Genomic DNA, 20,945 nt, shown 5'->3' on the forward strand with positions numbered 1-20,945 from the left:
CACATTTGGTCACAAAGTGTTGAGTAACTCCAGCACAGTGTCCTGAAACACTGAAAGCTTATCTTCAGAACAGGTTACGATGCCAATTTCAAATCAGCCAATTCCTAACCTTCAACTCATCACAACACAATATTCAGTTGTCTATAACAGTCCAAGTTACTATATGAATGCAGCTTCCAGGTCTTTCTAATGTCTCAGATGCAAGTTCACATGTATCCACATAGAAGATCCATGCTGTAAGCACAAATTCAAATGAGGACTGGAGAGACTGACCTTCCTTTCCCTTTCCTTCTTTTCACCAGTGGAACAAGCTACAAAACCAGAATTTGTTTGCAACCATGCCCTTCACTCAGCACACGCCCAAAGTCAGGTAGCAGGTACTTGTAAAATATACATTTTTCCAACTTACCTTTGAATGGTATTCCAAAGCATCCAGTTCACCTTGGTTGAACACACATTTCCTTCTATGTTTCTGCAGAATTAGCAAAAACCAGCAACAAAATCCATATCATTCCACAGTGAAATAAAAGGGGAAAACACATCAAAAATACCTGAATTACAAATGAACTCTAAAAGCAGAAGGAAGTTTCCTGTTTTTCTATCACAAGTCAAATAAGCAAAAAGATCTGAAAATACCTAACCTGCTGCACGCTTTCACAAGGTACATAGGCTTAAAACTGTTTTAAATTATTCATGGCACTAGAATCTGAAGGCACCTAGTGCACAGTTTGTGCTCATGCCTCCTTCGGGCCCATACTAAAAGTTTCAGCTGCCAAGGGCAGTTTACCAATTAGAGAAAAAAATTAACTATGTCTTCATGATTACATTTATTGGCTTAGACAAGTGACTCTTATTTTCTTTTATCCGTATGGAACAGTACTAAACAACACTGAAAGTAAATTCATACTGTCCTTCCCAATTTGATAATCTGCACAATCTCAACAGCTACCACAGCTTCAGACTGTGTACCTGACCACAACAAGTGTCAGGAGATTTCAGGAGCAATCCACTGCTTATGAGACACAGAATGCACATTACTGACATGAGGGACACAGGAATATTCTCAAAAGTTCCCACTCTTCTACACTACCTAAAAAGACTCAGGTATGCAAAACCATATTAGTAGTATATTATTTATCAAGGGATTACTGTAATTTACTGTGTTACAGATAACATACCTTCCTAGCAGTGGCAAGAGAATCTCCAGTGTCACTCTTTGCTCCTTCTTGGTATTCCTCTCTGTTGCTGTTGGCCTTTATTTCTGTCAGACTCACCTCAGGGCATCCCTGACACAGCTGCTCCTCAGGAGCTGCAGCTATATAGGGCTTAGAAATATCAAAGAACTCCTCCCGAAACACGTATCTCATTTTTGCTCTTTTACCTTCTGTTTCTACAGCATTTCCAGGACAGTAAGAAGGACCATTGCTTGATGAAGGGGTGGCAGCAAAAGTAGAAATACTGTGACAGTCTTCAGTAGATGTGGCAGAAGTACTGGGAGTGACATCACCAGGGTGTGCAAAGGAGTCACAGACCTCATAGCCACACTGGTTGATGAAAGAGAGATGATCCACAAGCCATCCCACTGCCAGACGATGTACCACGGACATCGTAAGTCCCCTTTTCAGGATGAAAAATCAGCTCCCTGAAACCATGGCCTTCATCAACCATTTGCTCTTCCTGGAGCAACCTCCTCCTGTGGGAATTTTTATAAGAATTCACTTTACAGAATTATCACTGTTTAATAAATTAGCACCTACCTTCTGACAGACATTTCCATGCCCACACAGGGCACACTGTTGAAACTCCTGACTTCATCTGCTTTCCCCATTATGTTCATCCCTATACCACTACTATTTTTATAGCAGCTAAATTTTACACAACTTTTTTATACTTTTATACGGTATGCACTTACTCTTTTTAACAAGTCAGAAAACAGCCCTATGACCCACCAATTAAGTCTAACACTATATGGTATGTGTGTATATCTACACACTGCATATACACCACATATACATGCATTTACACTACATGTCTTTACTATATATGTTACACACACGCTATGTAGACTACATATATACTATTTATATGCACATGCTATATATACACACATATGCTATATATATATTCACACATGTGAAAAATGCCAATCACTTGCTTTTAAAATTTTAAAAGTTTAATAGTAATAAAAATGGTTATAAAAATAGCAATATAATTAGAGTAATAATTATTTGGACAATTTAGATTAGGACAATATGAGACAATAGAAACAAAGAGTTACGGATGTCCAGGTACCTCTTTCTGGGCAGCATAAGCCCGAAAAAGGACAGCCATTAATGAAGGATTAACTCCTAAAAACAATAACCTGTTGCATATTCATACACCTCATACATGACGAATAAATTCCATTCAAACACAGGATTCTGTCTGGTCATCGTCAACTTCTTCCTCTCAACCCTAACTGGCATCTTCATGGCTGAGTGAGGAGGGAAGAAGTTAGAGAATTTATTGCTCTCTTATCAGGAGAAACTTTCTCTGAAAGATTTAGGTGTCCTGTGGCTGCTATCTCGCTGCAAGTCCTTTCTTTAAAAAAAATCTTACATAGCATAGTTTCTATTTTAACATTTTGTTATAACCTAAAACTACATTTAACACACTACTTAAGCAAATTAATACAGTATCACTTTCTAACATAACACATATAATACTCATTTTAATATTTGCGAAAAGCCAATCATAAAATATGCATTTTTCACACACATAAGCACACACATATATGCACATATACACACTATAGTTATATATACGTGCATACACCGTATCTACACACACACAAATATACATATATATACATATAGAGACATAGATCACTATGACAGCACCCGGGAGCAGTAACACAGGCACAAGGGCAGGGGCAGCCGCGGCCCCAGCGCTGCTGAGGCCGGGTGCCGACTCCCATCCCCGCGGGCACACAGGGACCGAGAGCTCGGGCTCTTCCCTAGGAAAACTCTCGGCGGCTTGAAAAAAACCCGGGGCTCGCCGTGGCCGGCAGCGCCTGGCAGACACTCACCGTGGGCACATCCAGGTCGCCGTCCAGCCATGGCCCTTCCCCGAGCCTTTCCGGGGGTGGAGCCTCCTCCTCTCGGTTTCCCCCGCTCCTCCTCCGCTCCGTTTCCCCCGCCCCTGGTCCCCGCCCGCGGCGCTGCCCGGCTCGCGGCCCCGCCGTGACGCAGTTCCGTGTGACGCCTGGGCCACGTCCGGGCGGGCGGATTTGAAATTGCGAGGAGGCGGCGGCGCTGGCGGTAACGGCAGGGCGGGGAGCGGGGGGCAGTGGCAGTGGCAGCACCCTCACTCCTTCACCCCCTCACCCCCCTAGGACAAGTGTCCGTGCGGCGGCGGTGAGTCCCGGGCTGCGGGCTCGCCGCTGAGTCCCCTCGGTCGCCTTCGGTGCGGTTTAGACGCGCTCTCAGGGCGAGCGGGTGGAGCTGCGCCCGGCTTTGCCGCGCTCTACGCTTTCTTGGTTTTTTTCTTGCTGGCATGTTGGCTCTGGCAATCTGCTCTTAAATCTCTGCTCTTTCAGAGTCCTGCCTTTTGTCAGCAGCTGTGTGGCCAGCAGCACCAGGGCAGTGACAGAGCCCTGTACGCGGCACTGGTGAGGCCGCATCTCCAGCGCTGCGGCCACGTCTGGGCCCGCAATTCATTGAGGGGCTGGAGCGTGTCCAGAGAAGGGCAACGGAGCTGGGGAAGGATCTGGAGCACAAGTCTCCTAAGGAGCGGCTGTGGGAGCTGAGGGTGTTTAGCCTGGAGAAAAGGAGGCTCTGGGGAGCCTTATCACTCTGGAACCACCTGAAAGCAGGCTGTAGCCAGGTGGGGGTCGGCCTCTTCTCCCAGGCAATAAGCGAGAGGACACGGTGTCAAACTGCACCAGGCTTTGGTGGGACAGTTGGAGGAATTCCTCCACAGAAAAGGCGATTACACACTGGAATGGACTGCTGTCGTGAATGAGTGTGTTAAGCTTGCTCAAACAACCACCACACATGCCCAGCGTGGTGGTGTAGTCAGTGTCCCTGGAGCTGTATAAGAAAAGGCTGGATGTATCACTTAGTGCCATGGTCTAGCTTACAAGGTGGTGTTTGGTCATAAGTTGGACTTGATGATCTTGCAGGTCTTTTCCAACCTAATTGATTCTGTTATTCTAGAAGCTAATTGCTTGCTATGATTGTGAAAATTCATTCTCTTTGTGGTTGGTCCCAGTTAAAGTAATGGAATAATGCAGATTACTTCCCCAGACACAGTGAAAAATGCTGCCCTATGAATTGAGCTTGAGCTAAACTTCTGTTGTGGTTTGTGAGCAGTGGAACTGGAAGCAAAATGAAGCAACAGTTTATATTAATAATGTGTTTTGGTAACATCTGTAATAGAGGGAGTTTTTATTAGTTATAATTCAGTCATTTAAGCCCATCTCACAAATAAAGTAGAACGTCTTTAGAGGGCAGAAGCAGGCAATTTTTGTGACTTAATGTTTTGTGAGTTCTGTTTACTTCAAATTCCCCCTTAATGCCACAGGGGATAATGGTCTTAATATTCCAGTTTGATTTATATGCTGCATGCATATTCTGAAGAGAGCCATAATATTATCTCAGAATAGGTTTTCCAGTTATTGTGCTGTAATGCTGGGAGATCAGTTGCAGAGGAATGGGCGGGCTCAGGACAAGAAGCTCAGGAGCTGATGTACAGCAGAAGCGCTGTAAGCAGTACTGGTGTACTCGTGGTAGTGTGGCCTTTTTCCCAGTGGACTGAAATGAAAAATTTCTCAAGCTCTTTTGCTTTTGGGACCTGTAGGTCTGAAATGACCAAATGTAAAGAAAGACAAAACAGTAGGTTTGGAAGAAACACTAACACTTTTTATCAATAAAATGGTTGATTTAAAGGGCTGTGGCTGCTCTTATATATTTGAGGATTCTAACACAATTTTTTTTCTTTCTTCTTTTTTTTTTTTTTTTTTTTTGGTCCAATGTACAGGTCTACTTGTTTATTCTGAGTCTTTGGAAAATCATTGTGGCATTTAGAAAAGAAAATACCCTTAGGTCCTGGATTTTCTGATACTGCTGGAATACTGAGGGATTGTGGTTTACAGCAGTCACAATGAGGCGAAGCTCAAGTATTGCTGGAAGCAGCAGTCGACAATCTATGATGGCACTGAGAGTGCAGGACACCAACAAGATGGGTCTTCAGACACCTCAGATGTAAGTCTGGCTAGTGATGTTGCTAAAAATAAGTATATAAAACTAATTCTGAAGAGATTTATTATAGTGTGTTTGAGTGTGAGTAGCAACTGAGGGGAAAAAAATAAGACAGTGAGAAGAAGGCTCCCTACAGCCAAGGGTGTTTGCACATGTGCTCCAGTTTTGCAAAAATACTTCCTTTCTGTATGAAACATGACACATGTACTTGTGTCATGTTTCAAATGTAACACTTTGTTACGTGTTTCTGAGGAGATAGCTGGATGCATCAGTTAACCTTTCTAAGATGTTGGGGGATGAAGGTGCTTAGGAATATATGAGTGTTTGTATCACTCTTGTATGAGCTATGTATGGTCTATGCAGGGGTCTATTCCTATGTCTATTCCTTTTAAATATTCCTTAAATATTGTAGATTTTATTTACAGTCTTGTACTATAATACAAGTACTATAAGAGCTACTTACTATAGCTCTTGTATGAATTGGTAGAAGTAGTCACTTGAAACTTTTTGTGCTCCTCAGGAAGGACAGAAGCACCTTTGGGAAGCTGAGCATGAACAAACCTACATCTGGAGCTTCAGAAAGAAAAGTCAGCTGTTTTGGGAACAGGTATGGATAGCTTTTGTTGTCTGCACTGTACATTAAAACAAAAATGATCCTCTAATTTTGGTAATTTTCTTTCTTGACAGATTTTCACTATAGAGAATAATGGATCTGAGGCAAGCTGACCTTCAGGTCTGCCTTCCTCCAGTCCTTGATCACTAAACAATAATGCTGTGGAGTAGGAATTGCTTTGGGAGCTTTATTTTTTTTTTCTTTTGGGAATGATGTGCACTGCAGACCTTAAGAGTATCTCAATACATTTTCTTGTTTAAGAAGAATGACATTGGAAGTATACTCTGCATTAGTTTCCTCTCTCTGATACAAACTTTCCAAAACTCTATAATCTTTCTACTTAGCTCATGACTTTCTGTGTTATGGGTATCTTCTTGGTAGTACCCCATTGTTGCAGAGGTTATTCCTTTTAAATATTCCTTAAATAGTTTTAGAGTTTATTTACAGTCACCAACTTTATTTTTTTTCATCTTTGGGGTATTTTTCTGCTCTCTAAAAGTTTATTTCTTTCAATAAAATGAAGAAAGTATTCATCTAGGATGCAGTAATCTTTGTTGTACTTATGGCATTGTGACTTCCAGGTTGATGATGTTTTTCCAATGACCTTAAACAAAGAGAAAACTTCAAGTATCACTTTTTATAACAAATGCAAAGAAAACAAAGCTAGCAGTTGTTGTGACTTAAACATGAGGAGAGTTCTTCTTTCTATGTATTGTCACAAGGCCTGTATTTATTGTCTGTCCCTAGAGTGAGTGGGGCTGGAGGGTCACGCAGCAGCCAGTACGGTGTGTTTGGGACAGAAAAGATAAAGGATCCCAGGCCCCTTCATGACAAGACATTCATCCAACAATGTATCAAAAAGCTTTGTGAGGTAACATATTAACTTGTTCTGCATGTATGTTATGAGGTGTAAAATGTGCTAGTCAAAATGGTTATTTCCCTTGGTTTCAACTATAAATTTTATTTAGTGACTGGTATTCCGTGTTTCTTTTGCACAGTTCCTTGTTGAGAATGCTTATGCCCACAATGTTTCCGTGAAATCACTACAATCTCCATCAGTTCAGGACTTTTTAAAGATCTTCACCTTTATCTACAAATTCCTCTGCCCTTCTTATGAACTGCCTGACTCAAAATTTGAAGAGGAAATTCCCAAAGTTTTTAAAGACCTTGGGTAAAATGATTATTGTTAGTTTCCTGGGCTGAATAGATATGCTATGGCTAGAAATTTAAAAGCTAAGAATTCTGCATTGATAGTTGGGGGGAATGGATAGGTTTATTTATTCAGATGAGACTCTAAAAGTAAAATGTTGTGATTGCTTTGTTTCACTTTTGTTTAATTTAACTCTAGGTTTACTCTCTGATTTTCAGCATCTGCTATACATTTTATATTTGAATTTACAGAACTATAAGCTCTGGGAATCTTGCATTGTCATGTAAAATTTAATTGATTATTTGTATAGAACTTTGGAGGACAAGGCACAATTTTCTTTTACAGACCTTTCTGTTCATTTTGTTAGAATCTAAGAACTAAAATTTCCAGAATTTTGGATCAAGACAATTTAATTTTAGTTTAAACAAATTTAATTTAGTTTAAAATATGTTTTCCTGCAATTTTTCTCATTCTGCTTTCAAAGCAGAATGTGGAAATAACAAAATTACTGTTGAGGGGCGACAAACACTAAGTAGCTGAGTGGTTTGTTGCTGAATTTGTTCAGTGTTTGAAATCATTAATGCCCCAACACTGTCTTGGAAAGAAAATCCTCTGCCTCTTGATAACTGTGAACTTTCAGTCTCATTAAAAAAAAAAAAAAAAGGGAATGTATACCCATGATGGTGTCAGAGTGCCAGGGCTCCTTAAATGTAGGTGCAAATCTTTTTTGTACACTTCTCAGCATTTTAATAAAGTTTTGTTTTAATCTATAACATTTGAAACTGCTGATATAGCTTAAAATGTTGAAAAGGATTACACTCTGCTGCACCAAGGGTGTAATTCTGGATAAAATTACTAATTCTGACAAGTCACTTGAAGTTTTGGGAGTTCAAGGAGCGTCTGGATGACACTCTTGATCATATGGTTTAGTTGTAGGCAGTCCTATGAGGAGCAGGGAGTTGGATTTGTAGATCCTTACAGGTCCCTTTTAAGCCTTGATATTCTATGAGTTGCAAAATGAGAAACCCATGATAATTGAATAAAATTGTGCTGTAAGAACTCAACTAATTTCCTTTGAAGTATAGTAGAATTGAGTTTGCTCTTCCTTCTGTGCGTTCATCTACATATAAAAATGTGCTGCTGTATTTTCAAAATGTGCTGGTTTGTTTTCATCACTGTCTTCCACAGCTATTAAAAATGTATCTTCTTTGGCTGTACAGGTACCCCTTTGCTCTGTCAAAAAGCTCCATGTACACTGTGGGAGCACCACACACCTGGCCTCAGATTGTGGCAGCTTTGTTTTGGTTAATTGATTGTGTCAAGGTAATGTTTGTCTTAAGATAAATATTTTCACTTTCCAGGCTGGAATGTTAGTTTCAATACAGATTTAGTACATATTTTCTACAAATCTCTTTGTTTAACATATATGTTCTTAGCAGTCATCTGGGAGCTGACCCTTGGCCTAATGTTTTAGTAACTTTTAAAGTGAGCTTTTCATGTTATATTATGATAGGTTTTTTTCTTTACATGTATGCACTGGATAAATTAATGTATAAGAGGAGGTGGCAAAATGCTGATCTGTACATACAATAAACGTGAGAAGTTAATGAGTATAATCACTGAATGGAACGTGTATCTCCAGCGCAAATGTTGTGACATCTGCCATTCTCTCCTAAATTTGAAATCTAAGGATGGAATTTTCAATTGAAATTGTTCAAATGTCCTGTGATTCTGATACAGAGTGGCAAGTTTTCAGTTAGAGTGGGGTGTTTTTTACTTAATTTTGGTTTTGTTTGGTTGGTTTGGGTTTTTTAGTAGTCCTAACTGTTGTTGCTGCCAACTCAGGACTGAGCAAAATTTGGCATCTGTGACAGAAGTTGACCACTGCTGAATTGAGCGCCCAGGAAAACCCTGTCCTTTTTTGCTCAAAAGACACAAGACAATTTGGCAGTGTTGACTGTCTAGTTCACGCCTCTTTACCTGTGTGTTTAGTCAACTCAACACAGGTTCATTCCAACCTGCTTGCTGAAATCCTAATCCAGTGGTTCTCTGCTTCTTTTCACGAAAACTAGCATGGAAACTAATGGATGTCTTCATATTTGCTCTTTGTTGTGTGCACCTCTGCTTTTCAGCTGTACAATGCGATCAGGGAAAATGCACCATCGTTCGATGACAGACAGAGCTGGGGAGGAGAGACAGATGATGGAATTGTACATAATAAGGTATAATAAAAAGGAAATTAGAATCAGAATTGCTCAACTGGATTTTGCAGTGTGCTGTAACAACACAATTTAATTACAGTTTAGATTGCTGGGTCATGTATTTATAGATTCTGTTCCCTTTTATATTCACAATGCTTTCTAGGAGGTAGAGTAGTATTGTATAAAAAACCTGATCAACTATTTCCTGAGCAGGTATCATGATCAGTCTATTGGTGTAGACTGGGTATTAAACAAAATATTCTCTTTATTTTATATTCACCTTATTCTACAAGTATATACTGTTCTCCTTTGTAGAGAAAGGGCATCATTATGCTGTTTATTGTTTTAGTAGAGTTTCTGATGTATTTTCCTTTAGCACTCAAGACTTCTGAGGTTAACTGCAGTGCAGTGTAAAGACCGTGACTTCATTCTAAATATAGTGACTTGTGCCAATATCTACTCAGTTTACTATGTAAAAATTGGTTGTAAAGTTTTATTTCTGAGCCACAAAATAGGGTGGCAGTATAATTCGAGCTCTTAATCCAACAGTTTGCTTTCTTTTTAATTTATTATGGATTATTAGTACTACTCAGATTTAACTCGGTGTTAAATCACAGCAGGTGTTTGGAGAGGGTTGCATTATAAGCTAAAACACTTAATTAGAAATTGCAAAAAATCAAGTAAAATCATAATTTTGGACTAAGGTTACAACATGATGGTTGGCAAGTAACAATGCTTTTAAACTAAATGCGTTCTTCTACATTGGCACTTATGCATATATATATAGATACAAAATTCACAATGCTGGTGTAAATGCTTCTGAAGCATCTGTGACTTAGTGTCTAGCAAATTCTTTTTGGGTAACCTTTCTTTAATTCTAGATAAGAGTACTTTGAGATCTACAGATCTGAATTTTAATGGTCATATTTATAGAAAAGGTCTGTTAAACAGACCTGCAGTTTCCATAAACTAGCCTGAGAGAATCATATGCATCAAGATGAACAATTCTTAAATATTCTACCTACAATCTTTGTTAAATATAATTGTTAAAAATACAGTATTTCCAGACCTTTCTTAGTGTGAATTATAGTTGTCTCCTTCTGCCTGAATATATAATCTGTTGACATTCTATGTTCAAAGGGAGGAAAAAAGTTTAATTTTACAAAAGTACAATCGAAGCATTAAAGATATTTTTGATGTCTGTTTAATTCAACTGATTGAGTAGCTTTAGCCTATCCAGACATTTTACAGGTCTTGGAATTGTTGAAATGAAAGATTTTTAAATTGTTTTCAGCTTTTCATGGACTACTGTGTGAAGTGCTATGATCTTTTCATGAAAGGGAGAGATACCTTTGAAGAGTTGGATGCTGAAGTCCAGTCAAAATTAAGTAAGTTTTCAAATTTTAAGTATTCAATTGTGTTACCGGTTTCTTTTCTCCTAGCATCAGTTTGTTCAGTTTACGAGTGAAAGTGATCTAAGGGAGTCTGAAATACCTAAGTATGTTTCAGTTACTTCAACTTAATGCTCTCTTTATGTGTATTTTTAGCAGTACGGATGGATAGATCATGATCTGCTATCAGCTGTAGCTGTGTCACCTGATTTTTTTAATGTCTTTGTCACAGAAAACCAGTATATGATTCTTCAGATGTGAACTCCATCTATGCAGATGGCTCTTGTTTCTGTCTGGAAAAGTTAACAATTAAAAAAAAAGAAAATTATTTTCAGAGGATGCACAGCTGACAAGAAAGTTCAGCTTTTGAAAGATCTGAAAGCAGTCTGCAAGAGTTCCAAACTCTATTGTGAGGATTCTGTGTGTGATTCAGCATGCACCTGTGTTTGTCTTCAGGGAGGTAGAAAATTATTAGGGTTTTTTGACTCACTCATTTCACCACCTGCAGAAATACAAACACAATGTGAGAAAAGGAAGAAAAACATTTCTTACTTTCTTTGCTCTCCTATGAAAAGCCAGACCTAGAGCCCTTTGCAAAATGGAGCCATCAGTTGGAGAGGAAACAAGATACCACACTGTTACTGGATATTGGGAAAAAATAATCATCCCATTTTTTGGCAGAGCCAAATTAAGTTAGGGAAAAGATGACTCAAGAAGCAAGGAAGTATATGGATAAGAAAGAGGTTGTTAAGTAAGTTTGATTTGTTCTAGCTTCACAAGGTAGTCCTGACTTGTATACTCTCCTGTGGTGTGGGCTGTATGAGAGTTTGGAAACCCTTACCTCTTGAGAGTGACTTTGACATGAGAACTCTTTCTGACATAAAGACTGAGAAACCCATTTTTCTTCTTGTTTGTTCTGGGGTTTTTGCCTGGTTACATTTTAATGAAAGGTTTTTCTGGTAAGTTTCTTGGTTGTTTTTAGTTATTTTTTTAGTGTAAAATAATTATCCAGATAATGGGTATTTACTGTGCTGAAGCTCAAGTTCAGATACTCAAAATAGGTGGTGATATTGAGATAAATTTGTAACTCCACTCTCTCTTCTGCTCTCCCACAGAGGATTTATTTAATATAGATCCATTCCAGATGGAAAGTTTAGAAGCTGAGAACAAAAGACTTCAAGAAGAGATTGCAAGACTAGAAAAAGAAAAGGAAAGTGAGCCGGTTAGTAAATTGTGTCTGTTTTTATGGTGGAGTTGAATTTTATAATATCGACAATTTCTGAATGAAGATACTTATGATACATAACAAAGGAAAAAATTTCAGTGCTTTGAGATTTTAATTAGGCCAGACTTTTACAGACTCTATACTATTAGAGAACAAGGCTTTTTTCTGTGGAATCTTCAGTAACTATTTGATAATGTGCAGGTATTTACAGGTAATAAGGTCTTATATTGACTGAAATATCAATAAAATACTTGAACCAAATTTTTTAATATAAATTTCAACCTTATTTTTTTCAAGTGTGTTGGTATTCAAATATGAGGCATGGGATTCAGTGGTAACAAATATATTGTATGGAAAATACTTTGCTTGAAAAGCTGGATTCTGCTTTTAATAAATCCTGAGTTTAAAAATGGGTTAGTGGCTGTGCAGGTGGGAAATTGAAATTGGTGCCAACTGTGCAAAATCTGCTGAGCTTATTCCTGGCTTTCCATGCCCCTGTTTCATCTGCCCTCCATGTATTATTAGAGTTAAGTTGTGGACTACCTGTAGTACGAATTGTCTAAAGCACTGTCTGATGCAAATGAGAGACATAATGCTGAAATGCAAGAATCTTTTCAGCCTTCTTTGCTGTTATTTTAAAGGTGTCTTGACTGGACTTAGCTGTCACAGGGATAAAAAATTATTAAAGTTCTTTAGTTTTATATTTGTGCTATTGATATTGATCAATTACTCTACTGTCTTATCTGGAAAGTGAAATCATTATTTTATATTTATCTAAGAGTGGTTGTTCTTTTCACCCATTTCCTAGGATCGTAGAGTAACGCTACGAAATGTGAAATTGTCCCTTCAAGCAGACGTCCAGAAATACCAGGCTTATTTGGCTAATATGAAATCTCATATATCCATCCTTGATCAAAACCTGAAAAGTGTTAATGATGAAGTTGAGACAGCAGGTAAGGAGGACTTGATCACAGTCAGGACAGTGAAGCTAGAAGTAGTCTTCAAATAATTGGAGTTCTTAGCTTGAGAGCAGAGCAAGGTACTTGGAGTAGCATGATGCTACAAATAAACTTTCCAGAATGGATTGCTAATAAAATTATTTTTTGTCTAATACTCTCTGTACACTGGAGTAATGAAATGGTAATGTTATGTAATAACTGTCATTTACTCATACAATACAGAGGTGAGGTTTATGTATATAGGCTGGTATTTTATGTCCATTTCACAAATGTTTTATGTACTTAGGAGCAGAAGTAGAAGCCATGAAGCAGGAGAATGCCCGGCTCCAGCACATCTTAGATAACCAGAAGTACTCAGCTGCAGACATTGAGAGAATAAATCACAAGAGAAATGAGCTGCAGCAAACCATTAACAAGCTGAATAAGGAGCTGCAAGCAGAACGAGATCAGATGTGGAATGAAGAGATAAAATATGCTAGGAATAGAGACGCGGTATGTGAAAACCCCACAACACTCAGAGGTGGCTGCCAGTTTTCATCATGCAAGCTTAAAATTGGAGTCTTGATAATTTCTTTCCTAAATAACCTAACACCACCATACGTGTATCTAACCAAGCAAAACTGACAAGAATGGCCTCTGTTTACAGTACCTCTGAAAAATGTTGCGCTTTTTTCCCTTTTTCTGTTTTGCACTTAATGAAAATGTACTTTTTTCCTGCATCGTAAGAGATGTGTCTAGAATATGAAGCATGGTCAGCTGGCACTGCTGTAGCATTAAGAGCTTTGATAACATTAGCATGCCATTGCTTTGGTAACACAAGAAATTGCAGGCTAATGTTAATATTTCAGAGCAAGGAAGTAAGGCAAAACTAGTGAATTTGAATCAATAGCTTTGCATGCATTTAGGCCTGATTAGTTCTTTGTGTAGCAGTTGTAACATCTTTCAAGGGCCAAGTTCAATCCCTTCAAACAGAATGAAAAGATATAGTCCTGTAAGTGATGGGATTTAAAAGCTTTCTGCTTTGCCAATTGGAGAACTAAATAAAAAATTTCAAAAATGTTTGGTAGGATCACCCTTTATCAAGCACTTTTATCAACTTAAATCCTCAGGTGCAAGTATGAAGCATATAAAACCGGAAAAAAAAAACCCTGGGTTCTTTAACGTTTGCATTTAATAGCACTCATTAATTAGAAGTTAAAGCATTTAATAAGCTTTGTTTAAAGGCATGCTCAAGTTAGTTTGTTGTTAGGATGTGTGGCTGTGTAGCATTTCCTGTCAAAACTAATGAGAGAAGGCATATTGACCTTATAACTGATCATTTATTTAGTAGTATTTTCCAGCACGTTTTTAGTTCCCTATCAGCTAATTCTCAAAAACTTGAGGCAGGAAAAATTATGGCAGATGAATATAGAAAACCACAGGTGAAACCATTCAGTGTTCTCAGCCATAGACACTAAGAAACCTCAGTGTGCAAACTCTGAAAGAATCATAAACCAGTACCTAATGCAGCAAACTGCTGTACTGGCATTGCATACAGCTCTTGAATACTGTGGGGTAGCAAGGAATTATGGCTACAGAGAGCAACTCAGGAACTTGTTTAAAGTACTATATTAATACTTCTTGCTCAGCTTTTCACTTGTATCTCTTCTATGATTTGTGCCCTTTTCTCCTCTGAGCAGATTGAAATGCAACTGGCAGAGTATCATAAACTGGCTCGAAAGCTGAAATTAATTCCCGTAAGTGCTGAGAATTCCAAAGGCCACGACTTTAAGATTCAGTTCAATCCTGATTCAGGACCAAATTGCCTAGTCAAATACAGAACTCAGATCAAGGTAAGTAGAATCAACACTGAAGGCCTTAGATACGACTCACAAAAAAAATGTGTTTCTTTAGGAATGCTGGGAAGGTCTCTCAATCTCACAATGAAATGTCATTGAAAAGCTTGTTTGATGAGTCACCATAATGACATTGTAGTATGTGAAAGAGATTTGGTATTGGAAAGTACAGGAGCCTAAAAAAAATAAAAGGCAAAGATGTATTGGGGTGCATCTTGGTTCAAATTAGAAAATTGCATTTGTTCGATCTTCTTGTATACGTATAACAGGTTCCCCTCATGGTGATCATCAACGAGACTGAGGAAGAAATTAGTAAAGCCACTCAACGGAAAATTACTCTGGAAGATACTTTGGAACAGGTGAGTTAGTTAATGAAGATTAACACTAAGATACCAACCTTAAAACCTTATCTGCCTCTTTCATTCACCTTTTTGCATAGTTAAAGTGTGATGTGTTGGGTTGGTTTCTTGAATTACTTGGGGTTTTTCTGAGGACAAGTAGAGGGGGAGAAACTGTGAGAAAACTGCTTTTATTGTAATGGAACCTAAAAGTTTTTCTAAGAACTGAGGTCTTTGTTGGTTGAAATATCGTGTATTCCCTGAATTAAAGTTTATGCAGCTTACATATACTTGACCACAACCATTGCAAGTATTTGTTTCTACTAAGTTACCCATTCCAGTTGATTGTGTGGCTTACTATCACCGACAAATTGTCATCAGGAAGATTTTTAGTACTATTGGATTTGGGACAGATTGGATTTGGGACAGATTGAAAGAAGGAGAATTTTATTTCCTCGTTCTTCTGCCTTCTACCTGAGCATGGTGTTATGTGGTATGGAATGTCCTCTTGGCCAGCTGGCCTCACTATGCACCTTCCCAGTCTCTTGCCTATCCCTACCCTACTCAGTGAGGGGCCCTGGGAAGCATAGAAAGCCTTGGAATGCTGTGTTAGCACTATTCAGCAGTAGCCAAAACTTTGGTGTGTTACCAACACTGTTTTAGCCCCTGATCCAAAACAAAGCATAACATAGGCTGCTATGAAGAAAGATAATGCCATCTCAGCCTAGCCTAGTTTAATTGTTTAACCTGTTTAACCAGGTGTGGTTTGTGATGGCATGGATTTATATGTTGGAATTCTTTTTGAACCATACTTCCTTGTTTATGTTTTCATCCTAGGTGAATGTAATGCTAGAGGACAAGAAACGCAGTGTGAAAATGCTGACAGAAGAAGCTGAAAAGCTGGATGATCTTTACCAGCAGAAGCTTAAGGTAGAACTTCTTACACCTTGATGACAACTTATCCTTAACGATACCCTTATCCTTAATTTTTGTATTTATCGATAAATTTTTGGGTTGCATTTTTGTTTGGGCTTCTGCCTCTGCCTTCTTCCTTCCCTCTTAGAGGATTTTTTCATTCTTTTCAGAAAAGTGATTTGACTGCCACCTTAACTGAATCAATTTTCACTTTCTTGTAAGAGAATCTGGCATCATACTGTAGCAGATCCTGTAAATCATAAATTCCTGCATCCAGTAATAAAAGCAGCAACAATCATCTGACCTCAGGATGTCTCCGGGCATGTGCTTGAAGGAAATTTTAGGATTAACAGAACCTGTCTTGTCTAATCAATTTGTATATAATAAATACATTTACAGTTTTCAGTAAACATGTTTAATCAGCTTCTGTAAAAACTAAGGAAAACATTGACCAAAAGCATGTTAAATTGTTTTAATGATCTCAAACTGTTACTTCCTTTAGCTTCCTTTGCCAGCACAGGAGCAGTCCCTATTCTTTTCCCCACTTGCAGTTCAGCAACAAAACATAGCCACCCTCTCTGTTAACTGAGTGGCTATTTTGGTACCTCCCAACTTCTCTGACAACACTGCTTTAGTGGGACTGTGGTGCCCTGCAGAAAAATGTTCTTTGAACTACGCCAATGTTTACCACATATGCTCCTGTAAATCCAAACTCCTGTGCTATAGCCATGAAACAGGGCTATTTCACTGCTAATACCAGCTGAGGCAGGTGTATATATAGGTATATAAAGGCAATTAATTTAGTTTCTATTTTTCAAAACCACAGGACATTTAGCTTTTGATCTGTGCTTTTGCATATACTTTTCTCTAAAGTTAAGCTCATAAAATACACACTTGCCACCAGACACTTAGTCATGTAATTCCTCTTCTAATTTTTAAAATGCTGTTTGTAAGTCTTAAGTATTAAAATTATTTTTGAAGGATGATGTTTCAGTAATCTATCAAAATTGCATGTTGAGTTGACGTCAATTTTGTTTGGTTTTGTGGACTGTATAGCATCAACAGTGTCATTCTAGAAGAGATGATTTGGAATTGTACTCTTTCAGACAAAAAAGAAAAGCTATTTTCTTACTCAAATGTGGTTGTATTTTTAACCTAGAAACAGTTGTTCATAATGTGCCATTTCTAAGCTATTTAGACTATCTAAACAACACTTTTTGAGCTTTAACTCTGAAGGGAAAGTAGCTGCAACACAGGCCTTTAAATGTGGTTAAAGGAATAAAGAGATGGTTAGGCTTATTCTGGGATGGGGATGATACAGAAAACAGCTGAAACTTCAGGTTTGGGAGGGATATCCTTGGGGTTTTTTTCAGCTCTGAACTTGGAACTATTTGAGTGAATTTTGAATTCAAGTATTAGGATACAATCAGGTAGTAGAAAGAAAAAAGGAACCAAATTATACCTGAGAGAGGCCATTTTTTTTTTTTCTTCTCCTTCCTTATGACAACAGGAGATAGAAGAAGAAGACAAGAAATGTGCAAATGAACTGGAATCGTTAAAAAAGCATAAACAGTTACTTGAGAGTGGTGTCTATGATGGGCTCAGTGAAGCTACAAATGAATTGCATGATCACCAAAGACAGTAAGGCTCCTAACTTCCATGTCTGCCTTGTTTATTTTGGTTTTTAAGGATAAAGATATTTTCTTGAATGTAACATAAAGTTGTTTCAGCAGGTATCCATCTCAGTGTGTTAATTTCACAAGTTAACAACTGAAAGATGTTTCTCCTCAACAGTATTTTGCTAAAATATTTGTCTGCTGTATCAGAACTCCTGTTTTCCGCATAAGGGTTTTTCTTTGAGTATTAATATATTGTAACTTGGTTCAAATTAATACTAATGGAAAAAAAAGTATGGCTAAACGTGATGATAAATCAGACTTGAAGTGATTGTTTTAAATGTCAGGAATTCTCTAATTATGGACACGATCTTCTGAGTATCTTTACCTTTTAGATATCAAGTCGTTTTGCTAACAACAACAGAAAAGAAGAGAAAAATTGATGCTAACTTGAGTCGTCTTATAGAAACAGTTGCTACTCATATAGAATCTATAGTGGTAAGCTAAAATTTGATATTCAGAATTAAATCTCTCTAGAGACATTTTGCAGTTAAGCACTTGGAAATTAGAGCTTACTCTTTCTAAGGAAGTATCAGTTATTTAGCTGCTACTAAGTCTGTAGATTCTAGTTAAATTTTCTGACAAAATCTTTGGTGTAAATAATCAGAATTGATTGTTAAGTTTCAGCAGTAATATCCTGTCAGGTTAAACCTGCTTCTGATAGATGTCTTTCAGGAAAGTGTTTAACTGAAATCAGTTAACCTATGCAATGACTGCTTAAAATGCTTTAGCAGAATCAGGAAAATACAGACTGTGACAGAGCTAATAAAGCTTTCTGTACCTCTTTTCTAGAAATACCTTGATGAACAGAAGGAGAGAATATACAGAGACGATGAAGAATTCATGCCTGAAGATCAATTGTCAAACTTGACCAGCATCCTAGACAGTTATAAAAAGAAGGCTGAAAGTGTCTAATCACTAGAAAGATGAAGATAAAAATGTTGCATTTCTGAAGCTCTCATATGGGGCCTTCTAAAGGGATGGGTACTTACCTTTCAGTGTTTAGCACTGAAACTGATTTAAGTGGAAGAAAGAAATTTTGTTTTGTTGACACAAATACATTTAAGAATTAAACAATATATTTGCATTTTCTTAAATGCTTTGCTCAGACTTTGTACTTTCAATAGCATATCTATGTGTTTAGGGCACACGCATCACAGACAGTTCACATCCTTCCCCAAGCCTTATTTTACTAGCAAGACTAAATGTCAGTGTCTGTCTCCTGCTTGTTCAGTTACCTATGAAACTGCACAGAGACACCTCTTCCATGAGTAAAAAATCAAAACCTCTCTTGATAAGATTAGTCCTTGTATAGTAGCCTTGTAAATAATCTAGAAAAAGAAACACAGTAGTTTGAAAACCAAGCTTTGTCTTTAGCTGCTCATACTCCCAGATGAAACTTCACTGAACTTCTTGAATATATATACCAGAGAAAGCTCTAAATAGGACATCATATGAATTCTAGCTGTATATCTAATCACTTGTAGGTCTGGTGCATGTTAGATACATCAAAATGGTCTAAAATATCTGTATTCTTCTTGTTAGGCCGGTTGGACAGATTTTGATGTTTCCTCAGGAAAGTAACAGTAAAATTAGTGTATGGGCAGCTCTGGTCCAAATACTTTAAAGAAAGTGGATCAATGGTATGTGAAAGTAGTACGTTTTTATCTATTCTGTGTATAATTTTGTGTTAAAAAATAAATAAAACCCAGCATTCATATCTTGGATAGTTTATGATGGTATTTCCTATTAAAAGCATTGAAGTATTTGAGTGTTGTTTTTATAGATCAGACATTTAAATATACAAAGATAAAAACAATTTTGCAGTTATTTAAAGGCATTTAGCAGCTGTTAAATAAAGAAAGCTGCTCCTTAATTCTACAATATTTGAATGCAACACGGATCCCTAGGATATATAACAAAACTTGAGTTAGACTATCTAAACACAGATTGAATTGTCTAATTCTAGGCTATTTTTGCAGAATGACTTTAAAACTCAGTTGTTCTTAACATAATGTGTGAATCTTCTGGCCCTGGTAAGAGTATTTTGTTTCAGATATAATATTGATGACATTATTTAAGCTTCTAATTTTTTGTTCCTTTTTTATACTCCAGAATTCTAATTTGACAGCTAGAAAAGTCTTCTGATAGCTGGGAAGTTTTTATGCTTTCTTTTGTTGTCCTCTTTTCTCTTATCTTTACAGACTTCCGTTTTGTTTTCTGTAACAAACTAGTCTTTACTACATCCCTGTTCCTTCTCTTTAGATGTTTTTTCCTTTTGTGATCTCTTTTAAGATTTTTGTTATCTAAAGCAAGGTAGCAATCTAATGGAGCAAAACTGAGCTTTTGATGAGAGCCACATTCCTTTAAACTATGTGCTTATTTAGGGGCGATGCTCTCTCTTGACTCCCCCATACCTGTTTATCTCTGCTTCTATAACTGACCTTGTGTTTTTAGCATCTGTAGGTTCCTTGCCATGTGCAGCAGTCAGTTCATTAAATGAGAGCAAAATAAATGGCATTTCCAAGGGCTTTATATTAACCCTAATGAACATGGGTCAAAATCAAAATCATGATGCCTTTGCTTAATGCACTGGCCAATGTAATATTCTGAAATTAAAGTAGTCCAAATAATTTCTAAAAATTAACGTTAGTATCATTGACAATGTGTTTTTGTTATTGGTCTGTCAGTTAACCTAAACTGCCTTTAGAACTACCTCAAATTTGGATCCAGGTTCTGTAAAATACTGTAGGGCTGTGTGTTATAATCCACCAGATCAACATCAGGCAATGTTTACTTGGTACTATGTCTTCATAATTTAAAAATTGAGGGAATTTTTTAATCCTCGTTTAACATGTTTTCTCTGTGATATTGAAAGTCAGGCAGTTGTTTTTGATTTGTGTTCTGGAATATGGCTTCTAAATTTAGGCAGTAGGCACTAGAACATAATTACTGCTTTTGGTTTTGTTTCTTCATTGGAATATAAAGTCTTAATGAGAAAGTACCACACCACCTGTACATTTCAGTAGTATGAGTAATTTGTAAATGTTGGCTCTTGTATGGATCCAGTTGCCTCATTTAGTGCTAGTATACCTTTTGTACAGTTTAATGTGCCAATTTTTGTATTCTTACACTCAATAAAATTTCTTATTCCTGTTTGTATAAAAGACTGATCCTTACTGCAAGTGTAGAAATATGACATAAAATCCCAATCATCTGACTTTCCTTGACAAACTACATAATCATTTTAGCAGCAGGTACTAACTCCCTGCCTCTCCTTGCTATTGTACATGCATTGTGTAGAGGAAAAATAAAATGCAGAAACATCTTCATGTAAGTTTTAGAGGAATAAAAATTGCTTTAACCTTTTTAAAAATAGATTGCTATTTAAAAATTCTTAGG

General features: G+C 37.4%; 2 protein-coding genes across 19 annotated transcripts in view; one reads left to right on the forward strand and one right to left on the reverse strand.

Annotated features, from left to right (window-relative positions):
• Nucleotides 1-3,206, reverse strand: part of LOC141728113 (N(6)-adenine-specific methyltransferase METTL4-like) — a 52,837-nt gene extending 49,631 nt beyond the window's left edge. For all 15 annotated transcript variants that reach the window (XR_012578832.1, XR_012578826.1, XR_012578830.1 and 12 more), the window contains exons 1-3: nucleotides 3,068-3,206; nucleotides 1,179-1,693; nucleotides 410-472 (exon numbers count right to left, since the gene is read on the reverse strand). Coding sequence is in view for 2 of the 15 variants with exons in the window: in XM_074534469.1 (XP_074390570.1) it covers nucleotides 410-472; nucleotides 1,179-1,607 (492 nt within the window). In the remaining 13 variants the exon portion in view is untranslated. The remainder of the gene's footprint in view (nucleotides 1-409; nucleotides 473-1,178; nucleotides 1,694-3,067) is intronic.
• LOC141728112 (kinetochore protein NDC80 homolog) lies at nucleotides 3,158-20,710 on the forward strand. 4 transcript variants are annotated; one of them, XM_074534464.1, is made up of 17 exons: nucleotides 3,158-3,299; nucleotides 5,020-5,243; nucleotides 5,761-5,847; nucleotides 6,601-6,724; nucleotides 6,852-7,024; nucleotides 8,224-8,326; nucleotides 9,136-9,225; nucleotides 10,499-10,592; nucleotides 11,711-11,817; nucleotides 12,629-12,773; nucleotides 13,066-13,271; nucleotides 14,459-14,611; nucleotides 14,884-14,973; nucleotides 15,790-15,882; nucleotides 17,378-17,508; nucleotides 17,879-17,981; nucleotides 18,336-20,710. In XM_074534464.1, exons 2-17 carry the CDS (start codon nucleotides 5,143-5,145, stop codon nucleotides 18,456-18,458), a joined length of 1,923 nt encoding a protein of 640 aa, XP_074390565.1. In that variant the 5' UTR covers nucleotides 3,158-3,299; nucleotides 5,020-5,142; the 3' UTR covers nucleotides 18,459-20,710. The 4 variants fall into 4 exon arrangements, with proteins under 4 accessions (XP_074390565.1, XP_074390564.1, XP_074390567.1 ...); XM_074534463.1 differs by having other exon boundaries at nucleotides 3,176-3,395; XM_074534465.1 differs by lacking the exon at nucleotides 3,158-3,299 and adding an exon at nucleotides 3,492-3,864.
• Nucleotides 20,711-20,945: the final 235 nt, after the last annotated feature.

Source organism: Zonotrichia albicollis, unplaced genomic scaffold (assembly GCF_047830755.1).
Source record: "Zonotrichia albicollis isolate bZonAlb1 unplaced genomic scaffold, bZonAlb1.hap1 Scaffold_94, whole genome shotgun sequence".
NCBI lineage: Eukaryota > Metazoa > Chordata > Aves > Passeriformes > Passerellidae > Zonotrichia > Zonotrichia albicollis.

Bases quoted from the DNA above. Each gene is read 5' to 3' on its own strand.
- LOC141728112 (XM_074534464.1), top strand. From the start codon at position 5,143: ATGAGGCGAAGCTCAAGTATTGCTGGAAGCAGCAGTCGACAATCTATG. The intron at 7,025-8,223 runs GTAAAATGATTA...TTGGCTGTACAG, and splicing joins AAAGTTTTTAAAGACCTTGG to GTACCCCTTTGCTCTGTCAA. The intron at 8,327-9,135 runs GTAATGTTTGTC...TCTGCTTTTCAG, and splicing joins GGTTAATTGATTGTGTCAAG to CTGTACAATGCGATCAGGGA.